At 46.4% G+C, this 23,618-nt stretch overlaps 1 protein-coding gene across 1 annotated transcript in view; it reads left to right on the top strand.

Moving 5' to 3' along the window:
* Nucleotides 1-6,096: 6,096 nt before the first annotated feature.
* LOC118400681 (E3 ubiquitin-protein ligase RNF220-like) overlaps nucleotides 6,097-23,618 on the top strand; it is a 53,932-nt gene continuing 36,410 nt past the window's right edge. Inside the window, exons 1-2 of the mRNA XM_052475308.1 lie at nucleotides 6,097-6,347; nucleotides 8,018-8,711. Coding sequence (XP_052331268.1) covers nucleotides 8,039-8,711 — 673 coding nt within the window. The 5' untranslated portion in view covers nucleotides 6,097-6,347; nucleotides 8,018-8,038. The remainder of the gene's footprint in view (nucleotides 6,348-8,017; nucleotides 8,712-23,618) is intronic.

Here is a 23,618-nt window from a genome sequence, read left to right on the forward strand (position 1 = left end):
TTTTGGAAACTGAATTGTTGGTTAGGGGCTTGTAAAGTAAGCATTTCACTGTAATGTGTACACCTGTTGTAAAATGTACTAATACGATTTGATTTGAAGTGCTTGTGTCAAATGATAAGCTTGGAATGGCAAAGGCCTTGGTCCCCAAGGCTACTAGTCATAAAATGGACAGAGAGAGTGAGAGAGAGAGAGGAAAAAGAGTGTACAGGAGGGGTTTGTGTAACCTGGTCTCAGATAGGCATGTGCACAGATAGGGATAGGCATGTGCAGAGCACATGTTCCTTCCAGTCTCTAATGTCCCCTTTTTGGTGGTGGTATAATTACCCAGAATGTATTGTGTTTTTTTTTATACATTTTTTGTCTCATTTTCTTCTGATCCCATTGTCCACCAGTAGTCTCATACAGTACATGCTTCAGAACCAAAAAGTTGTGCATCTTGATTGTTGACCAATGACATTGGTGAGCAAAGGAGGGTGTGCGCATGTCCAGATTAGTAACCATAATGAAGTTGTTTAATGTATTCTGGTTTTGCCTGGCAAAACCTAAGTTTATCATTCATATAAAATACAGTTTAGCAATATACTTCTTACAATAATGGGTTACCTGGTGATGTGATTGATACTTACCAGATTTCAGATTGGTCTAGATTGGATGGCTACTGGTTACATGTCTAAAGGTAAGCAGCTGAAGCATTGCACTGCCGTCAATATTATGGGACGAAGATGTAACATATTCTGGCGAATTTATTATGATGTTTGTGATGAAGAACTGGGCTACTGGGCTGACAACGAGCAGTCAGTCTGCAGGCAGGCTGCCTTTCAAAGGCATGGCATTGTGCAGACAGCGCGCTTGCCCTCCGATCCTGCAACTTCCGTATGTATTTTGCTCTGGATTCTGGAGAAGTGACACGATATATCCCTAGTTGATATTGGCTGCTAACATGAATGACTTTCAGCTCCAAATGCAGGTGTAAAATATTGTTTACTTCTGTAGCCTATCTTGCATTTTGAAAAATAATCACCTTTATGGCAGGCTACATTTACTCAGCGATTGTGCCCTCATCAGGCTTTGATCATTTGAATCAACTGTGTAGTGTTAGGGTAAAAACCAAAACATTGTCCTCACTGTGGTCAGTAAAGATAATGGTAGGGTCCTTCTCCCCGATCAGTAAAGATAATGGAAGGGTTCTTCCTGTCCCTCGGGCAGTAAAGATAATGGTAGGGTCCTTCCCCCTCCCCTATCAGTAAAGATAATGTTAGGGTCATTTTCCCCCCTTCCTCTCTGTGGTCCTCACTGTGGTCTAGTTTTCTCTGAGGTCCTGTTCTCTCTGTGCTCCTCTCTGTGGTCTAGTTTTCTCTGAAGTCCTGTTCTCTCTGTGGTCCAGTTCTCTCTGGGGTCCTGTTCTCACTGTGGTCCTCTCTGTGGCCTTTTCCTCTCTGTGGTCCTCTCTGTGGGTGCAGACTAATGACTAGAAACAGCCCACTGTGAGATGAGAACTGTTTCAGTCAGCAGTGCGTTTGTTTCTAATTATCATGAGGGTGTCACATTAGTGTCAGCCTCTGGCTGCAAGGGGGACAGGGGTTTGGCAGGGGGGGTGTGTTGGTGGATTAGGGGGATGTGAAGAGAGAGCCTGTCACTGCTCCTCACTGTTAGCCACTTGACTGCCCAACATTGAGAGCAAAAGACTGGCGGATACGGAATTAATGGACAACATTATCTCTCAGAGATCATATTTCTTCTCCTGTCCGTTAAACATCACAGTTTCCCTCCAGAGATAATGTACTATTTTTGATTCAGATTTAGTCTTTATTATTTTCCATTTCCATTGTACCTAAAAATCCCTTCTCACCACTACATGTCCAAGTTTGCCATTTCCAAAGTCGGTTACTTTAAACCGCAACACATTCCACACAGCAATCAGCTCCTCTTCGTTCCTTAATTATTCTGTCCAAACTGCTCAGAAAATGTCCAGATGAAAATGTTTCCAGAGCACATTCTCATCTAGAGGTTGGGTTGCATGTATTGGACCAATGGTAGAGAATGAGAGTGCTGTGGATGTAAAAACAGAGCACGCTGCAGGGTGCGACAGGGGTTAACCCTTCGTGTGAGTGTGTGGGGGTCGAAGCTAAATAGTGGTCCTGGGAGGAAGCGATCAATGATTGGGACCATAATGCACCTCCCTGCAACTCCTCACATTCACGCTCGCTGGCTGCTTTGGGAACTGTCACACACACGCACACTTGTTGGTACACACACTTGGTTGTACACACATACATACACACAGTTGAGACGCAGACAGCTCAACTCTCACACATTCCCTTCCACTCCATCTTGCAGACATCTGGTCGATGGCCTCTCTCTCTCTCTCACTCTCTCTCTCTCAGCCCTGCCTCTCTCTATGTTAATATAGTGGCTAGCCTCCCTTTCCATGGCAGTACTAGTTGACTGTCCCTATGTTAATATACTGAGTACTGTAGGACTCAGTCGTACAACTACCCACTACCCATCTGTCTCTAACATATTGAGCTCTGGCTAGTGTGCATTTGGAGTCCCTGTGGTCCACTGCCAGTCTCTGGTTCTCTCTGTCCAAACATGACCACTATTTCTCCATCTTTGTTTCGATATTAAAGTTAGTAAAAAAGGCTATCAGTAAACTCTGCGGCAACGCTAAATATAGTCACACTTGATTCACATTCAAGGTAAGAGGTGTTGTCCTGAATATTTGTATTGCTATGGAACTTCTGTGCTCCTGGTGAAATCTACACCAGCCTTAATTTCCTCTAGGAAGTGTGTGGAGATGATTTCTGTAACACGGTTTACTATTGGCCCTGAGGATGAATGAGGGAAGGAGCATAGGATGTCTTCCAAATGGCTCCCTATTCTCTATATAATGAACTACTTTTGACGAGGGCCCATAGGTCTCTGGTCAAAATGGATGTACTATATGGAAAATAGAGAGACATTTTGGACGTAGCCATACTGACTAGCTCTCAGTATTTACACTCTGGTGTACTTAAAAATAAAATGCATTTAACCTTTATTTAACTTGGTAAGTCAGTTAAGAACAAATTCTTATTTTACAATGACAGCCTACCAAAAGGCAAAAGGCCTCCTGTGGGGATGTGGGCTGGAATTGAAATAAATAAATCAATAATAAAAATCTCTCCAATTAGGAAGTGAGAAAGTTAAAAGACTTACATGATTAATTTATAGGATTAATAATAATCTCTGGCATCGTAATAAAGAAGTAAAGACCTCATATCGAACATCCATTTAATTCACCTAATGAGAGAGATTAATGTATTCATCTGGTTAAAATGAAATTAGAATGACCAAAATGAGAGAATGATTTACAAAAAACTTTAAGAACATGACAAAATCTTGTTAGGACGCTGTCTGTAGTTAGTGTATATTGTTACACTCTATAAGCTGAGTTTACCTTAATGGCTCATGTTCATTTATATGACTATCGGGTTTATACTGTAGTAGTTGCTGGGAATATATACCACATCATGTAAACTATAAGAGCCATTATTCAAAATGTAGGTGTGAAGGTATTGGAGACAACACAAGTATGTGTTCCAACTAATTAGGATGATTCAGTCATTTAGGAATGAGTGAGGCCAACAAAAAGACATTCAGATGACTCATGTCCTGCCACCAAGGAATACGTCCAATCAACATCACATCATCATCAGCTGCCCAGGCAGCCCGGTAATTAGATGCTGCTGACTGAGATACTGTGGCTCGGGGTGGCAATTTATTCTGGCCGCCAGTCAGTACAGTAGACCCCCAGCCAATACAGCGCAGGGCCCAGTGCTACTGTGCCATAACCAGGCAAAGACAGGGACATCATTAACTATTGAGTGGGCCTGCAGGACACGCAAGGCAAACACCACCACCACTACTACGCAGAGCCACCAGTTCTCTGTGAAGGATAGAAGGGCAGAAACAGATTGGCCATGGGGCAACTCAGACAAATGCCAGGTGGGCTGGTCCATCAATCCCATTGTGTAAATTAGTTTGTATGCAGAATTATCCTTTTTTGTGTCAAATAATGGGGACCTTGAGGAAAGTTGTGAGCCGGTGTGGGGACCTTGAGGAAAACAAATGGGCTGGTGTGTTAGAAATAGCTGGGCCGATTTCTGCTCCCAGTTCGTCCCTGTGGAAGGGGATCATAGGAGGGAGGGATATAAGCTCGCTGCTAACAGGACTGTGTCTGCTGTGTGTCCGTCTGGATGTTCACTAACCAGGGATTCCAGCCAAGGGACAAACTGGAATTTGGAGGTGCTTGTAAATATTTTTGCAAGACTTATAGAGGTCGACAAGATGAGCTGATGCTGGAATGCCTGTTTACATACAGCCTGTTGCTCCAGTGGTGTGTGTTCACTGAATCTAACCCTTAAACAATGTCACAAGCCAGCTAGCGCAATTCACTTACTGAATTAATGACCATCCTATGTCAGACCCCACACCAAGGCCTGTCACATAAGTCTGGAGGTGAGACAGAGCCAGTCAGTCTCATGTCTCCTGTTTATATTCCCGTTACATTTCTGCATCTGCTGTCTGCCTTTCCTATTTCCCCACAAAAACTGGGGTGGGCTGTGGAGGGTTGGGGTGGAGGGTTTGTGGTGGAGGGTTGGGGTGGTGGGCTGTGGAGGGTTGGGGTGGTGGGCTGTGGTGGAGGGTTGGGGTGGTGGGCTGTGGTGGAGGTTTGGGGTGGTGGGCTGTGGAGGGTTGGGGTGGGTAGTCTGTTCTTTTTTTCTATGTTGTATTTCTCTGTTTGGCCTGGTATGGTTCTCAATCAGAGGCAGGTGTCGATCGTTGTCTCTGATTGAGAATCATACTTAGGTAGCCTGTTTTCCCCATTTTGGTTGTGGGTGATTTGTTTTCTGTGTTTTCCAAACAGAACTGTTTTGTTTTCAGTTTGTGTAGTGTTCAGTTTTGATTAAAAATATGACGAACACTTACCACGCTGCGTATTGGTCCAATCCTTCCTAGTCCTCCTCAGAAGAGGAGGACGAAGGGTTGGGGTGGTGGGCTGTGGTGGAGTTTGGGGTGTGGGCTGTGGGGTTGGGGTGGTGGGTTCCGTTAGGCCTGGTATGGTTCTCAATGGGGTGTGGCTGGAATCAATTACAGACTGAGACCTGAGGGGAAGCAAACATAGTACCGTTGGAGACATGGAAATTACGTGTCACATTAGATTAGCCCAACAGAACCTCTGGAATGGCTCAGGGGAAGACATAATTATTTCAATAACATTATTCCCAAAAAGTCTTTAAACTATACAAATTCTGATAAAACCACATTAAGAGTGATTTTCTCGTGTTATCCATCAAACAGTGTTAAATGTCTGAATCCCTCCGAGTCAAGAAGATCAACCACCCAATAGACACAATTTCAGCATTAAATGATCATTTGCATTCTAACTCAGCAACAGCAATATTTTTCCGAAATCAAAAGCACAGGACATGGCCATCAACCTAAGCAATTCTCTACTGAACAGAGGAATGGAAGACAACTCAGTCCCAAGCACTTCACATTTTATAAAGCTTTCCGTCACATGTGAGACTGACCCCATTAGGCATGTTATTAAGCCTGGGCCTTGTACTGTCCAGTGTTGGTCCTTTTCAAGGTTATCCCCTTTCCTCAGTCCCCAGCCCATATTGTTACCTTTAAACTTAAGTAGCCTAGTAGTTCATTACACTGCCATTACAAAAAGTGCAGTTTATTTTATGGAAAGAAACAATGCCAAATGTAAAATCTCAATGTTGAGTTGAAGTGAGACAATATCTATGCCTGAACATCTGTGTTTGGTATAAAATGTTTACAATCAGGACTAAAGCATGTTGTTATCAGGATTTAAATGGCCATGTATGTTACTTATTTGTACCTTTGCCAGAGGTACATTATTTTTTAAAGCAGTTGGATATGGCTTAATCACGTTTGAGTATAATGTTGTTGTTCAGGATAGAGGCTAGCACTGAGGATAACAGATTGAACTCTCTAAATGTAGCTCACAGACCCTCTTCGGGGAGAGTGACTCGGAGGGGAAAGGTAGGCTAAGAGAGCTGGGAGAGGGGATCATCACTCGAAGCGTGGACAAGCATCTGAGCAGCAGCAGCAGTAGCCACAACAGCCTGAACCAGCGTCGCTTTAACCTCACAAATTCACCACCTCCTCTGTTACAATTATAATTGGTCCGTCCACGTGACAAATACCGCACTATACTTGGAAAGAATCGCAAGCGCGTGTTTTTTTAAAGATGCCAACGATCTTTGACATCTTAACTTGAGAAAGTGTTCTTTGTGCGGTTAACAAAGGTCCATTACTACACGTTTAACTCGGTAAGTAGCCTACGTCTAGCCCTATATGCAACTTCTTCTTAACTGTTAAATTGTTATGGTAACCTAGGGGTTATGGGTTAAATTAGCACATGTATAGCCTTATTGTGTAGCCTATTCTACATTTTGTTGGCTTCTTATCGGCCCTATATGCAATATCCTATTAATATATATTTTTTATAATTATCTGGATAAATGTTTTATTATCAGGTATTTTCTCTTGAAGACTGCTACACTTTTTATTATTATTTTTTACTCGCAAATCAGGGTTTGTGTTACATTTGAATAGCCTACTTTTCAAGATGTTTGTTGGGAATTCTGTTGTCCAACTTCTGACGTTGTTCTTAAACCGCTCATTTGGGGACCCCGAGACGTTTCACAATTTTGTTGTTGCCCTGAACTATCTCGCCAGATTCACCTAATCAAGGCCTTGATGATTAGTTGACCAGTTGCGTAAGGTGTGTCATCACTGGGATATATCAAACACATGGGATGGCTTGAAATGTTTCTAATATATAGGCCTGGCGTGTTAAGTCTAAATATACCTATATAATACATAAAATAAACAAAATGTAAAAAAAATCTCTTGCAGGGAGTCTAAAGGATGTTATTACGCTCGCACATTAGAATGAGTACCGAGTAGTAAAACAACGAGGAAGGGAAGCGCTGCTAAGGTACACAATAGTAGATTTTGGTAGACTGAGTAGTGTTTAAAAAAGTCACTTGGGGCGAGAGAACGCAGAAGACATGCGACCTCTTTCATGTGATTGTTTTTTGTTGAACATAAGTTTTTAATTTGCACATTCATATGTAAAACACATCTAAATCTATCAAAGTTCACTATAAGTGTAGATGATCAATAGCAAAACGATCTCTTTCATAACCAAACCTGTAAGGAACATCATTTTTAATTGATCATTTGTAGCCTATAAATAGGTTAATTTCAGAAACTTTAACATTGAGGAAACAGAAACGATTCGTTTTATAATCCTCTTCAAGATCTGTACATTTACATTTTAGAATTAGATGGCAATATTGGGATTTATTTTAACCTTTTATGCAGACCACACAAAAAAATGATATTCACCCAAATATCTATTTCATAAAACGTAATGTCAAGTACATGGAAATATATGCGTTTTACTTTATTTTCTATTGTATGTTTGTATGTTTTTTTTAAATGTAACTTTCAATTGAATTTAACAGCACATTCTCAGTTACTAATACAAATCAGCACAGCTTTTCCTTTCCCAGTTTAGTTACTTAAAGAGTATGAAAGTGTGTTACCATTCTTAACATAATTTTCTGTCCAGATTGCACATTCCTTATGGAAATGTCTTATTTTTGGTAAAGTTATTATTTAACTTTTGAATTAGTTAATTGTGTCACAGTTCTTTCATCCCCCATATCTCTTTCTTATATCACCCTCATTTCTGACAATAATATTTTATCAAGATGTCTTACATTTACTGTACATTTAGCAGAGCAATGATTAAGTTCCTTGCTCAAGGCCCCATCGACAGATTTTCGTCTGAACCAGTGACATTTCGGTTACTGGCTCAACGACTCTGAGGATGGACTCACAGTGAAGTCATTCAGCATCAACCTCATCTGTCTCCAAAGCACACCATTACTAAGCCCATCCCCTATTGACCAGTCCCCTCTCGCTTTAGGGACAGCGAGGAGTTGATTGGATGGACCTCCACTGGCCCACCTTCAAGATGGACAGCTCCTCCTACCTGCCCGGTCCCCTGGCGTCCCCAGCCCTGATGGTGCTGGCCTCCACAGCCAAGACAGGCCGTGATGCCTCCGGCCCCTGCCAGGCCTCCGTCCCCTGCCAGGCCCCGAGGTCCTTCAGGGCCCCAATCTTTGAGAAGGACTTCCCCTCCGGCTCCTACACATTTGCCTCCATGTACAACCGTCAGGGGCCTATCTCCGGCCACGGCTCATTCCCTGCCAGAGACTTCCCTGCCAGAGACTTCCCTGCCAGAGACTTCCCTGCCAGAGACTTCCCTGCCTCCCTGCTCCACCTCCATCCTCAGTTCCAGTTTCACCCCAACAACCTGGACTGCCCTTCCCTGGGGATGCTCAACCACATTGGGGTAGGGGCCTTCCGACCCTTCTCCTCCCCGCCTGAAGAGAGGGAGACCAGGGGTTATCAGTCAGCCTTCACCCCTGCTAAGAGGCTCAAGGGCTGCTACACAGATTCTGAGGGGAAGGAGTATGATTTTGGAGGAGGGTGTTTCCTCTCTGGCTCACCGGGATCACTCAAGGCCGCCGAGGATTCTGGGAGGAAGTTGTTTACGGTGTCTGGGCTGCTGTCGGACAGAGAGGCCTCGTCTAGTCCTGAGGACCGTAAGGAACACTGTGAGTATCCTCCTCTGTATATACTTCCCCAAGCATATCTATATGGGTGGTAATATAGTGGCAGTAATACAGTGTGATTTAAAGACACGCAGAAAAATCCTAGCAGGAATTGTACGCTTTTAAAAAATCCATGTTTTCAATTCAATCGATGAAATCATTGACAGTTATGGAAGGCCTACATCTTGAATTTGTAATGTGTGTCTTTATGGACTGTGTCCTTTCTACTCTTTGACAATCTTAACCCAAATATTTTCCTGCTTGTGCAAACAATGTGGACTTGACCACTCGTCCATATTTCTGGTAATTGGTCACGGATTACCATTAGTACTACCACTGAATGTATAGTTTTTCAATAAGGTGGAAGACAAACATAAGAGGAGGGGAAGTTTGAGTGAGAAACACCCTATTCAGAGATAACGAGGTGACAGAGCGAGCAAGGCAGCCATGCGACGAGAAATGACGCAGCTCTCGGCTCCACAAATTACATCCTTAATTAACTCAATATGGCCACCCAGGCAATCATGAGCCATCTGTTGTGTTGACAACATGAAGGAGAGAGGTGTCAGTCAGAGCGACGGGGCGAGAGCAGCTCCTCATTACGCTAGAGGATATCGTCTTGTCTCCACCTCCAAAGAGTGGGAAGGAAGGCAGACACTCCAGCACAAGGTAAGATGGGAAAACTAACCCCCGCACTGCCGCCAAGGTGGTGCCTGACAGATGAAAGTCCCCAGAGAGAGAGGGCCCACAATCCTCGGTAGATCAGGGGAGGGCCATGTTGAAAATAATGACAATGAGAGAGGGGGGAGCTGAGAGCTGTGATATCCATATAACAAAGATACTTTTTATCCCACATCAAGGCCTGGAGCTGGATGCCTTGTCTTAACAAAAGAAACGGATTGTGTGTGTGTGTGCAAGCCTGTGAGTGTCTGGTTTTGTGGAACTTCCTGGTTTTGAAATGCCGTCGGGTGAATGACAGGCAGGAATCCCAATAATGAAACCTAACAGTGACAGGAAAGGGAAGATGCCAAACAGGTGTGTGTGAGTGTGTTCATAGGCTTATTACGAGAGCGACACCCTGTGAGTGTGTGTGTGTGTGTGTGTGTGTGTGTGTGTGTGTGTGTGTGTGTGTGTGTGTGTGTGTGTGTGTGTGTGTGTGTGTGTGTGTGTGTGTGTGTGTGTGTGTGTGTGTGTGTGTGTGTGTGCGCTCATATTACCTCCAAACAGAGAACAATTTGATGAAAATACAGGCATGGATGGACAGGGGGCATGGAATAGAACCCATTTACATTACATTTAAGTCATTTAGCAGACGCTCTTATCCAGAGCGACTTACAAATTGGACCCAAAGTGGATGGTGCTATGTAGCTCAAAGTTCTCGAAAAATGTACTCTGAGTGTTAGAAGCAGAGTTTCCTTTTTTATCCAATTAGATTGAAGCTCAGGCAAACTCAGGGCTTTGATGCAGTTGAGCTGCCAGCACTTTCTAAAGTCTGATATTTGGTTCCTCTTGATTGACTAACAGTGTTAAGCTTCAACATGTACGGGGATGAAACTCTTTGGTTGCTACGTAGAAAACTTCGGTATGATCATTCATGATAATACATGACACCATACATGGATATGTAGCCTACGTATGGACATGTACGACCCATACAGCATGATCCATACCTCACGACCCATACGTAACGACCCATACAGCATGATCCATACCGTACGACCCATACGTAACGGCCTATACGTAACGACCCATACAGCTTGATCATACTATACGACCCATCCTTAATGACCCATACTGTACGACCCATACAGCATGATCCATACCTCACGACCCATATGTAACGACCCATACGGTACGACCCATACAGCATGATCCATACCTCACGACCCATATGTAACGACCCATACGGTACGACCCATACAGCATGATCCATACCTCACGACCCATACGGTATGACCCATACCATACGACTCATACAGTATGACCCATATTGCGTAACCCATACTCTATGACCCATAAAGCACGACACATACATCACAAAACACACTACAAAACACCAAGTGTGTTCACAGGCATTCTATGTCCCTCTCTATTCTATCAATAAATTATATTTGGGGCGGCAGGTAGCTTAGTGGTTAGAGCTTTGGACTTGTAACTTAAAGGTTGCAAGATTGAATCCCCACTTACCTAGTTGACTTACCTAGTTGAATGAAGGTAAAGTAAAACCTATTAGAAACCCTGTCTGTAAGCTTTAAAATGCTACCGATCTAAACCTTTTATCTTTTCCAGTGATGAAGACATGGATGTTGCAACACAATGTATCATGGTACAGTGGGGTATGCGAAATGGGGCAACTTTAAGCATCTCCTGAATGTTTGGGCTTTAAGGTCCAAAAAGTAACTTTCTGACCACTTCTGCAACAGGCAAACGTATATGAAAGGTTTCATTCAAATTAAAAGGGGTGCTGTCAAAAAAGGATTGAATTCAAACGGATTTACCCATCTTCTATGCACTTAGAGATACATTCATTAGCATACAGTCTCCAGTTGAAATCTATCTACAGGAGCTCACTGTGAATTGGCATATTTTGTGTGAGTATATCAAGAGTTAAAAACGGTTCTATGTGCTCTGGTTAGACAGGCTTGTTGTGGCTATCCTGGCTGTTTGTCTGACACAGTGTTTGTTTATATGTCTTCATGATGTCTCCCTTCTCTTCTCCAGTATCCAAACACAACATTACCCCAGGGGCCGTATGTGCCAATCGTCTCAGAGTAGGAGTGTTGATTTAGGATCAGATTTGCTTTTTTACATCACAATGAATAAAAGTACATGGGCAGAGGTAGGGCCTGATCCTTACAGTAGATCAGCATTATGGCCCCAGACGTTTTATCTGAAGATGTGCAGACGAACAGATGTGACAGCTGTTTAAACTGCTCCTCTCTTTCAAAGGGCAGATGTCTCCAGCGAGGCGAATCATGCTGATTTTCCTCAGGGAGATGTTTCAAACTTCTAGGGGTTGAGCTGTATAACTAAAAGGATACAAAAACAGAGGAAGAGAATGGTAAAACATTGTCTACTGCAGATTTCCAGACAGACAAACTGTGGTGATCTTCCCTTCAAATCCCTGTGTTGTTATCACACCGTATGATGTTGAGTTACTGTAAGGGAGAGTTCTGATTGGTGTGTCCAGTTGTATGAATAGTAAATGTGGGCAGGTGAGAAAATAATTCTGTAGCAAAGTAAAGCCATCAGACAAAGGTGTGTGTGTCTCTGTGCGTGGTGTGTGTGTCTCTGTGCGTGGTGTGTGTGTCTCTGTGCGTGGTGTGTGTGTCTCTGTGCGTGGTGTGTGTGTCTCTGTGCGTGGTGTGTGTGTCTCTGCGTGGTGTGTGTGTCTCTGTGCGTGGTGTGTGTGTGCGTGGTATGTGTGTGTCTGTCTCTGTGCGTGGTATGTATGTGTGTGTGTGTGTGTGTGACTGCATCTTGGAAATAAAGAGCCGATAGATGTGTATGCATGAACATGGAATGGTTCCTATTGATCTCCTCCTCTGTTAGATGTAAACAGTATGTCTTACAGGAGACTTCAATCAATACACCCTCCGCTGGACAGCTGCTCTGAAAGCACACACACACACACACGGAAACTGTGTCTGGAACCAACTAAACCCATAAAGCATCACATGAGAATGAATCCCTGTGGCAAGTCTGCACCTGTGTCCCATATGGCCCCCTATTCCTTACGTAGTGCACTACTGTGGGAACACATTGTCATTTAGAATGTAGCCTACCATTAATCTATGGGATATTGATTCTGTACAGTCAGGTTTGGTGTTCCCTTGAGTTCCATAACAGGTGTGTATAACAGACCGTAGAGGACTCTTAAACACTGAACACATCTGGTGAACCAAGCCTTGGAGTGTTACGCTCAAATGTTTCCCCTCTCCCATTCGGGTAACTTCCCTGGGCCTCACTTCCCCATCAGTGGAGGATGGAGTTGTTTTCTATCCAGTTATCCCATAGATTTCCCACAGTCCCTCAACAGCAGATTTTTGCCGCCCATCCCGATAAGGAAGATTTCCCCCTTATTTGTGTCCAATTCAAGTGACTGGGAACAGGAAGCATTAACCCAAGTTGCAGAGTTTCCGAGTCATGGTGTGAGTGAGTGGACCTACTGTACATCTGCTACAGAGATCTCCCCTCTCTTTGCCACACACATAATTTAGCATTAGACTGAGGGGGGTTAAGATCAGAAAGAGATAGAATAACCAAGCCAAACATCCAAACATCCCCCAAATCAAAGGGATCTTCTAATGGTACGATCCATTTGACAGCTGTGTTACCATACTGTAGATGAAGAGAATGTCTGGACCATGTGGACTGCACTTTGGGATTTCAGAGACATTGTCTGAGAGAAGAAGAAGCATATGAATGGGATGGTGACTGTGTTTGATGTTCGAGGGTCGTGTTTGACTGTTGCCCTCCTGTCGTGGCAGTAATTTGTTCTTCTAATGTACTCTTAAGTGGGGAGCTTTCATCCTGGCGGGGGGCTGTTATTCTCTTTTTCTTTCTCGGTCCCTTCGTCTTGTCTGGCCAGGAGCAGCAGTGTGTGGAAGTGGTAGAAGTTATCCTTCCATAACACCCACCCACACTGCACATTGATACATTATCCTTCCATAACACCCACCCGCGCACACAGCACATTGATACATTATCCTTCCATAACACCCACCCACACCGCGCATTGATACATTATCCTTCCATAACACCCACCCACACAGCACATTGATACATTATCCTTCCATAACACCCACCCACACCGCGCATTGATACATTATCCTTCCATAACACCCACCCACACAGCACATTGATACATTATCCTTCCATAACACTTACCCACCCACGCTGTACATTGATGCATTATCCTCCCATAACACCCACCCACCCACACAGCACGTTGATGCATTATCCTACCATAACACCCACCCACCCACACAGCACATTGGTGCATTATCCTCCCATAACACCCACCCACACAGCGCATTGATGCATTGTCCTTCCATAACACCCACCCACACAGCACATTGATACATTATCCTTCCATAACACCCACCCACACAGCACATTGATACATTATCCTTCCATAACACCCACCCACGCTGTACATTGATGCATTATCCTTCCATAACATCCATCCACACATCACACTGATGCATTATCCTTCCATAACATCCATCCACACATCACACTGATGCATTATCCTTCCATAACACCCACACAGCACATTGATGCATTATCCTTCCATAACACCCACCCACACAGCACATTGATGCATTATCCTTCCATAACACCCACCCACCCACACTGCACATTGATACATTATCCTTCCATAACACCCACCCACCCACCCACACAGCACATTGATACATTATCCTTCCATCCATACCACCCACACACAGAGTAGAAACCCCCATCCCAAACTACCCTTAGGACTTGTTATTCCAACCCCTAACATTCATTTAATCCATAACAACCTCTTTACACCACATCTGCCCTAGATGGCTCGTAACTGTCTGCCCTAGACTGGCTCGTAACTGTCTGCCCTAGACTGGCTCGTAACCGTCTGCCCTAGACTGGCTCGTAACCGTCTGCCCTAGACTGGCTCGTAACCGTCTGCCCTAGACTGGCTCGTAACCGTCTGCCCTAGACTGGCTCGTAACCGTCTGCCCTAGACTGGCTCGTAACCGTCTGCCCTAGACTGGCTCGTAACCGTCTGCCCTAGACTGGCTCGTAACCGTCTGCCCTAGACTGGCTCGTAACCGTCTGCCCTAGACTGGCTCGTAACCGTATGCCCTAGACTGGCTCGTAACCGTCTGCCCTAGACTGGCTCGTAACCGTCTGCCCTAGACTGGCTCGTAACCGTCTGCCCTAGACTGGCTCGTAACCGTCTGCCCTAGACTGGCTCGTAACCGTCTGCCCTAGACTGGCTCGTAACCGTCTGCCCTAGACTGGCTCCCACTCCAACCAACCTCTATAGTCCCAAGTAACATTCACTGTACTGTCTGTCGTCTGTAGTGCCCATATCCTCAACCAGCAACCACACACACCCACTCAGTGTATAGACACAAGGGGGGTTGTCTGCGAGTGACATGGAATCCATATGTCATCATTCAGGTCTAAAAGGAGCCCAGTTAAAGGAGGAATTTTACAGTAACATGGGGAGAGAGAGTGTAAAGCTTTGTCCTAAATGGCACCCTATTCCTAATGGTGTGCATCTTATCTTTCTGCATTCTCCTCATATTGAACAGCAGTGTGGGTTGAGAGGACAGAGAGAGATTATGAGAGAGGACCAGGGGTCGTTAAAACAACAAGTCTGCTTCAACAGAGCCTCTGTCTCCCTGCACCTGATGGACCTGCCGCATCACATGGTCTGAACGCCTCTCTTTCTGATCTCACGTCATAGACCCATGGAGGGAGATGGAGGGTGGCGGCGGGGCTTTGGGTGGCTGGATGTAGGGAAGGTTGCGTCCCAAATCGCCCCCTATTATTCCATATATCGTAACTACTTTTGACCAGAGCCTTGTGTGGGGGTGTGCACTATATAGGGAATAGGTCTAAGGTGAGGGGGCGGGGGCTGCGGTTTTGGATCACTGAACACATCCCCTGTTCTGTCCCTGTTCTTTATTTAAAACCAGATGGGCCAGTTGAGAGCTAGTTCTCATTTACAACTGCGACCTGGCCAAGATAAAGCAAAGCAGTGTGACACAAACAACAACACAGAGTTACACATGGAATAAACAAACATACAGTCAATAATGCAATAGAAAAAGTCTATATACAGGCAATAAATTGGCCATAGTAGCCTCAGATTTCCACTTTATTACGCATAGTCGGACGTGGGCGGAACGGTTATTAGCAATTGTGGGCGCGAGTGGCTGAACAAACGGCTGACCTGGGCACCACGTGTTTGTGTCAAGGCTATTCTGGCAGAAGACTGGGTTGAGGAGGCTGGATAGTGGATGGGTTACCCTGAATGAATAAGCGATCTGAAGCCATCTCAATAGCCACTCATTGCAGTAACACAGACACTCTCTGTTACACAAGTCGTTAGTATGGAGATGACACTGATTGACTCCATACAAGCTGTGCTGGACAGTACAAGCCTGGTTAGGGGCAGGCAAATGAAGAGGTCAGTCCTTACTGAAATCAACCCCATGTCATAAAATAATCCAAATTCTTTTAGGAATTGTGACAGTGTGAAGTGACCTTTATCCACCCCTCTTGCTGTGGGGTGTGTTTACTCCTCAGTCAAGCTGTCTCTCTAAGAAAAAATCTAAAATGATCAGCAGATTTAGCAGCTTTACTGTGGGTGTCACGGAAATGATCCATTATATTCTGTGCCAGCCAGGCACATTGTAAAGCGGAGAATGTTATACAGAATTATGCACTATTAAATGTCCAGAATCCCAGGACAGTCAGTATTATCACAGGGTCCTATGTCTGGGTGGGCTAGAACCAACCTGCCGCTGGCTCTAGCTTCTAACTGGAGGTGATCCTGCCTCATTAGCGCATGTTCAAGTCTCTCTTTTGAAGCCATGTTCAATGGAGATTGAACTTTGAACTGAAAGTGTCCTCACTACAGCACCACAGCATGATCTGATTGAACAAAAACAGAGCGGTGAGGATCTATAACTGGCCGACGCTGCCAGACCTCTTTGTTCTTCAGTGTTAGCAGACCGGGAGGGAGTATCGCTGGGGGGTATTGATGAGCACCAGGGCTACAGACACATGCGGTCGAACGCGTGCATGTGTGTAAACGCGCACACACACGCTTGCACAGAACATCAGCCACTGTGTTTCTCCACTGTGTTATAAAGGCTCTGTTTACTTGGCTGCCCTTATCCCAGTGATAGTGCTGGGTCGATGTGTCTTGTCTTGTCTGGCTGGCTGGTTGACTACCTAGCCCTGAATAAAGCAACCACTGCTATGTTCAGTCCCTCTGGCCCGCTAAATGAGAAAACACACAGACTGACTGACTGACTGACTGACTGACTGACTGACTGACTGACTGACAGTTAGACAGGCTGACTGACTGACTGACTGACAGTTAGACTGACTGACTGACTGACTGACTGACTGACAGTTAGAGCTGACTGGCTGACTGACTGACTGACTGACTGTTAGGCAGGCAGGCTGACTGACTGACTGACTGACTGACAGTTAGACAGGCTGACTGACTGACTGACTGTTGGAGCAGGCTGACTGACTGACTGACTGACTGACTGTTAGACAGGCTGACTGACTGACTGTTGAGGCTGACTGACTGACAGTTAGACAGGCTGACTGACTGACTGACAGTTAGACAGGCTGACTGACTGACTGACAGTTAGACAGGCTGACTGACTGACTGACAGTTAGACAGGCTGACTGACTGACTGACAGTTAGACAGGCTGACTGACTGACTGACTGACAGTTAGACAGGCTGACTGACTGACTGACTGACAGTTAGACAGGCTGACTGACTGACTGACTGACAGGACAGGCTGACTGACTGACTGACTGACTGTTAGACAGGCTGACTGACTGACTGACTGTTAGACAGGCTGACTGACTGACTGACTGACAGTTAGACAGGCTGACTGACTGACTGACTGACAGTTAGACAGGCTGACTGACTGACTAGACTGACAGTTAGACAGGCTGACTGACTGACTGACTGACAGTTAGACAGGCTGACTGACTGACTGACTGACAGTTGGACGACAGGCTGACTGACTGACTGACTGACAGTTGGACAGGCTGACACTGACGGACAGTTGGACAGGCTGACTGAAGGACGACAGTTAGACAGACTGACTGACTGACGACTGACTGACAGGCTGACAGTTGGACGGACAGGCTGAGACTGACTGACTGACAGTTGGACAGTTGGACTGACAGTTGGACTGACGGACAGTTGGACAGGCTGACTGACTGACAGTTGACAGGCGGACAGTTGGACAAGTTGACAGACTGACTGACGTGACAGTTGGACAGGCTGACTGACTGACTGACTGACAGTTAGACAGGCTGACAAGTTGGACTGACTGACAGTTGGACAGGCTGGACTGGACTGACAGTTGGAGGCTGATTGGACGGACAGTTGGACAGCTGGACGGACAGTTGGACAGGCTGACAGTTGGACAGACGGACAGTTGGACAGGCGGACAGTTGGACAGACGGACAGTTGGACAGACGGACAAGTTGGACAGGCAGACAATTGGACAGGCTGACGGACGGACAGTTGGACAGGCGTCCAGTTAGACAGACTGACAGTTGGACAGTTGGACGGACAGTTGGACAGACGGACAGTTGGACAGTTGGACGGACAGTTGGACAGTTGGACGGACAGTTGGACGGACAGTTGGACAGTTGGGCGGACGGACAGTTGGACAGACGGACAGACGGACAGTTGGACAGACGGAAGGACGTCCAGTTAGACAGACGTCCAGTTAGACAGACTGACAGTTGGACGGACAGTTAGACAGACGGACAGTTGGACAGTTGGACGGACAGTTGGACAGACGGACAGTTGGACAGACGGACAGTTGGACAGACGGACAGTTGGACAGTTGGACAGACGGACAGTTGGACAGTTGGACAGTTGAATAGACGGACAGACGTCCAGTTAGACAGACTGACAAGTTGGACAGTTGGACGGACAGTTGGACAGACGGACAGTTGGACAGACGGACAGTTGGACAGACGGAGACAATTGGACAGTTGGACAGACGGACAGTTGACAGCGGACAGATGGACGGACAGTTGGACAGACGGACAGTTGGACAAGACGGACAGTTGGACAGTTGAATAGACGGACAGTTGGACAGACGGACAGTTGGACAGTTGAATAGACGGACAGTTGGACAGTTGAATAGACGGACTGTTGGACAGACGGACAGTTGGACAGTTGGACAGACGGACAGTTGGACAGTTGAATAGACGGACAGTTGGACAGACGGACAGTTGGACAGATGAATAGACGGACAGTTGGACAGACGGACAGTTGGACAGTTGAATAGACGGACAGTTGGACAGTTAGACAGACTGACAGTTGGACAGACGGACAGTTGGACAGACGGACAGTTGGACAGTTGGACAGACGGACAGTTGGACAGACGGACAGTTGGACAGACGGACAGACGGACAGTTGGACAGACGGACAGTTGGACAGACGGACAGTTGGACAGTTGGACAGACGGACAGTTGGACAGTTGGACAGACGGACAGACGGACAGTTGGACAGACGGACAGTTGGACAGACGGACAGTTGGACAGACGGACAGTTGGACAGACGGACAGTTGGACAGACGGACAGTTGGACAGACAGACGGACAGTTGGACAGACGGACAGTTGGACAGTTGGACAGTTGGACAGACGGACAGTTGGACAGACGGACAGTTGGACAGTTGGACAGAGACAGGACAGTTGGACAGATGGACAGTTGGACAGACGGACAGACGGACAGTTGGACAGATGGACAGTTGGACAGACGGACAGTTGGACAGACGGACAGTTGGACAGACGGACAGATGGACAGACGGACAGTTGGACAGACGGACAGTTGGACAGTTGGACAGACAACAACAGACGGACAGTTAGACAGACACAGACGGATGGACAGACGGACAGGACTGACAGTTGGACAGTTGGACAGTTGGACAGTTGGACAGACGGACAGTTGGACAGACGGACAGACTGACAGTTAGACAGACACAGTTGGACGGATGGACGGACGGACGGACTGACAGTTGGACAGTTGGACAGACGGACAGTTGGACAGACGGACAGTTGGACAGACGGACAGATGGACAGACGGACAGTTGGACAGACGGACAGTTGGACAGACGGACAGTTGGACAGTTGGACAGACGGACAGACTGACAGTTAGACAGACACAGTTGGACGGATGGACGGACGGACGGACTGACAGTTGGACAGTTGGACAGTTGGACAGACGGACAGTTGGACAGACGGACAGACGGACAGACGGACAGTTGGACAGTTGGACAGTTGAACAGTTGAACAGTTAGACAGACTGACAGTTGGACAGACGGACAGTTGGACAGATGTACAGACAGACAGTTGGACAGACGTCCAGTTAGACAGTTAGACAGTTGGACAGACGGACAGTTGGACAGACGGACAGTTGGACAGACGGACAGTTGGACAGACGGACAGTTGGACAGACGGACAGTTGGACAGACGGACAGTTGGACAGACGGACAGTTGGACAGACGGACAGTTGGACAGACGGACAGTTGGACAGACTGACAGTTGGACAGACTGACAGTTAGACTGACAGTTAGACAGACTGACAGTTAGACTGACAGTTAGACAGACTGACAGTTAGACAGACTGACAGTTAGACAGTTGGACAGTTAGACGGACAGTTAGACGGACAGTTGGACAGACGTCCAGTTAGACAGACGTCCAGTTAGACAGACGTCCAGTTAGACAGACGTCCAGTTAGACAGACGTCCAGTTAGACAGACGTCCAGTTAGACAGACGTCCAGTTGGACAGACTGACAGTTAGACAGACTGACAGTTAGACTGACAGTTAGACAGACTGACAGTTAGACAGACTGACAGTTAGACAGTTGGACAGTTAGACGGACAGTTAGACGGACAGTTGGACAGACGTCCAGTTAGACAGACTGACAGTTAGACAGACTGACAGTTAGACAGTTAGACAGACGGACAGTTAGACAGACGTCCAGTTAGACAGTTAGACAGACTGACAGTTAGACAGACTGACAGTTAGACAGTTAGACAGTTGGACAGACTGACAGTTAGACAGACTGACAGTTAGACAGTTTGACTGACGGACAGTTAGACAGACGGACAGTTAGACAGACGGACAGTTAGACAGACGGACAGTTAGACAGACGTCCAGTTAGACAGTTAGACAGTTAGACAGACTGACAGACGGACTGACAGACGGACTGACGGACAGACGGACTGACAGACTGACAGACTGACAGACGGACAGACGGACAGACGGACAGACTGACAGACGGACAGGCGGACAGACGGACAGCGGACAGACTGACAGACTGACAGACTGACAGACTGACAGACTGACAGACTGACAGTTGACAGACTGACAGACTGACAGACTGACAGACTGACAGACGGACAGACGGACAGTTGGACAGACTGACAGTTAGACAGACTGACAGTTGGACAGTTAGACAGTTAGACAGACGGACAGTTAGACAGTTAGACAGTTGGACAGACTGACAGACGGACTGACAGACGGACGGACTGGACAGACGGACTGACAGACGGACAGACGGACGGTTGGACAGACGGACAGACTGACAGACGGACAGACAGACGGACAGACAGACGGACAGTTGGACAGACTGACAGACGGACAGACTGACAGGCGGACAGACTGACAGACTGACAGACTGACAGACTGACAGTTGACAGTTGGACAGACGGACAGACTGACAGACGGACAGACTGACAGTTGACAGACGGACAGACGGACAGTTAGACAGACGGACAGACGGACAGACGGACAGACGGACAGACGGACAGACGGACAGTTGGACAGACGGACAGACTGACAGACTGACAGACTGACAGTTGACAGACTGACAGACGGACAGTTAGACAGACGGACAGACTGACAGACGGACAGTTAGACAGACGACAGACGGACAGACGGACAGACGGACAGAGACAGACGGACAGACGGACAGACGGACAGACAGACAGACTGACAGACGGACAGACGGACAGACGGACAGACGGACAGACGGCGGACAGTTTGACAGACGGACAGTTTGACAGACGGACAGTTTGACAGTTTGACAGTTTGACAGACGGACAGACGGACAGACGGACAGACTGACAGACTGACAGACTGACAGACGGACAGTTTGACAGACAGGACAGTTTGACAGACTGGACACTGACTGACAGACGGACTGACTGACGGACGGACAGACGGACAGACGGACACGGACGGACTGGCAGACGGACGGACAGACGGACGGACGGACGGACGGACGGACTGACGGACTGGACGGACTGGACAGACTGACGGACTGACGGACGGACGGACGGACGGACGGACGGACGGACGACGACGGACGGACGGACGGACGGACGGACGGACGGACGGACGGACGGACGGACGGACGGACGGACGGACGGACGGACGGACGGACGGACGGAGACGTTTGACAGACGGACAGACTGACGGACGGACAGTTATAGACAGTTTGACAGACGGACAGTTTGACAGACGGACAGTTTGACAGACGGACAGTTTGACAGACTGACAGATCAGGAACCCTGTCCATGTGATCTTGTTCATTATGATTCTAGAGTTAAAAAGCTGATCCTAGATCACCACTAAGACGATTCATGAATACGGGTCCAGTTCTTTCTATACTATGTCCCTCATACCCGCAGCAGTGGTACGTGACTGAGACAGTTTCTGATGCTATCTGTATGAGGAGAGGAAGCAGGGTCACTTTGAGGGCTATGTGTGGTCTTTCTACTGCGGGTTCATATTAGTCCTGTTTTACTGTTTCCACCCCCTCACACCTGTGGTGTATGGAGGACAGGTGTGTGTGTGTGTGTGTCTGCGTGTGTGTCTGCATGCCTTCATGTATTTGTGCAATTGTGCATCCGTAACTCGAGGTCCCCTGCTATCTCGTCCCGTTGTATGTGATTGTTCAGGACCAAAGTGCTTGATACAATCAGCTTTGTAGAATGAGCCTTTCATTTCCCCACATTAAGCAGTGAAGTGAGTGAAGTGAGTGAGTGAAGTGAGTGAGTGAAGTGAGTGAGTGAAGTGAGTGAGTGAAGTGAGTGAGTGAGTGAAGTGAGTGAGTGAAGTGAGTGAGTGAAGTGAGTGAGTGAAGTGAGTGAGTGAAGTGAGTGAGTGAGTGAAGTGAGTGAGTGAGTGAAGTGAGTGAGTATTAGAGACACATATGTCCCTCATTTTACACAGACCGACGACGAATTCAAAATAAAATCCAAATTTGATAAACTAATTTCTATTGGGTAAAATACCACAGTGTGCCATCATAGCAGCAAGATTTGTGACCCATTTCCACAAGAAAAGGGAAACCAGTGAAGAACAAACACCAATGTTAATACGACCCATATTTATGTTTATTTATTTTCCCTTTTGTACTTTAACTATTTGCACATCATTACAACACTGTATTTAGACATATGACATTTGAAATGTCCCTATTGCTTTGGAACTGTTGTGATTGTAATGTTTACTATTAATTGTCAATTTCACTTGATTTATTATCTATTTCACTTGCTTTGCCAATGTAAACATGTTTCCCATGCCAATAAAGACCCTTAATTGAAGAGAGAGACAGAGACACAGAGAGAGGCACAGAGAGAGTATTTTGTATCTGTATTTTAAGAGCCCATCTAATTAGCGCATAACGAGGGGCTTTGATGGTTCTATTAGCCTCTTAATGCCACCTCATCCAGACCCACTCAGGCCACACACACACACACACACACACACACACACACACACACACACACACACACACACTTTATTGCCGAGAGAGAAATGTCTTTCTTTTAGGTGCATCGACTGGGACACTCACAGTTCAGATAACTAGAGGAGTTGACCATGCTTTATAGCCAGATGGTAGAGTAGACAGCGGAATCCAACTGTCACTGCAGGATCTATGATCAGATGCTACATTTGATTTCCCTTTCAATCTCCTTTACTGTCACACGAGTGCAAGTGTAAAGCATTTGAGTTACAGGCCCCAGGTGAACACTAGTCAGCGTATGTCTCATAACTGTCACCTAACCTGGGACAGCTGTTAGTGCTCAGACAGTGAACTGGTTTATAAACTATATGACCAAAATGAT

This window comes from Oncorhynchus keta, chromosome 22, assembly GCF_023373465.1.
Source record: "Oncorhynchus keta strain PuntledgeMale-10-30-2019 chromosome 22, Oket_V2, whole genome shotgun sequence".
Classification (NCBI taxonomy): domain Eukaryota; kingdom Metazoa; phylum Chordata; class Actinopteri; order Salmoniformes; family Salmonidae; genus Oncorhynchus; species Oncorhynchus keta.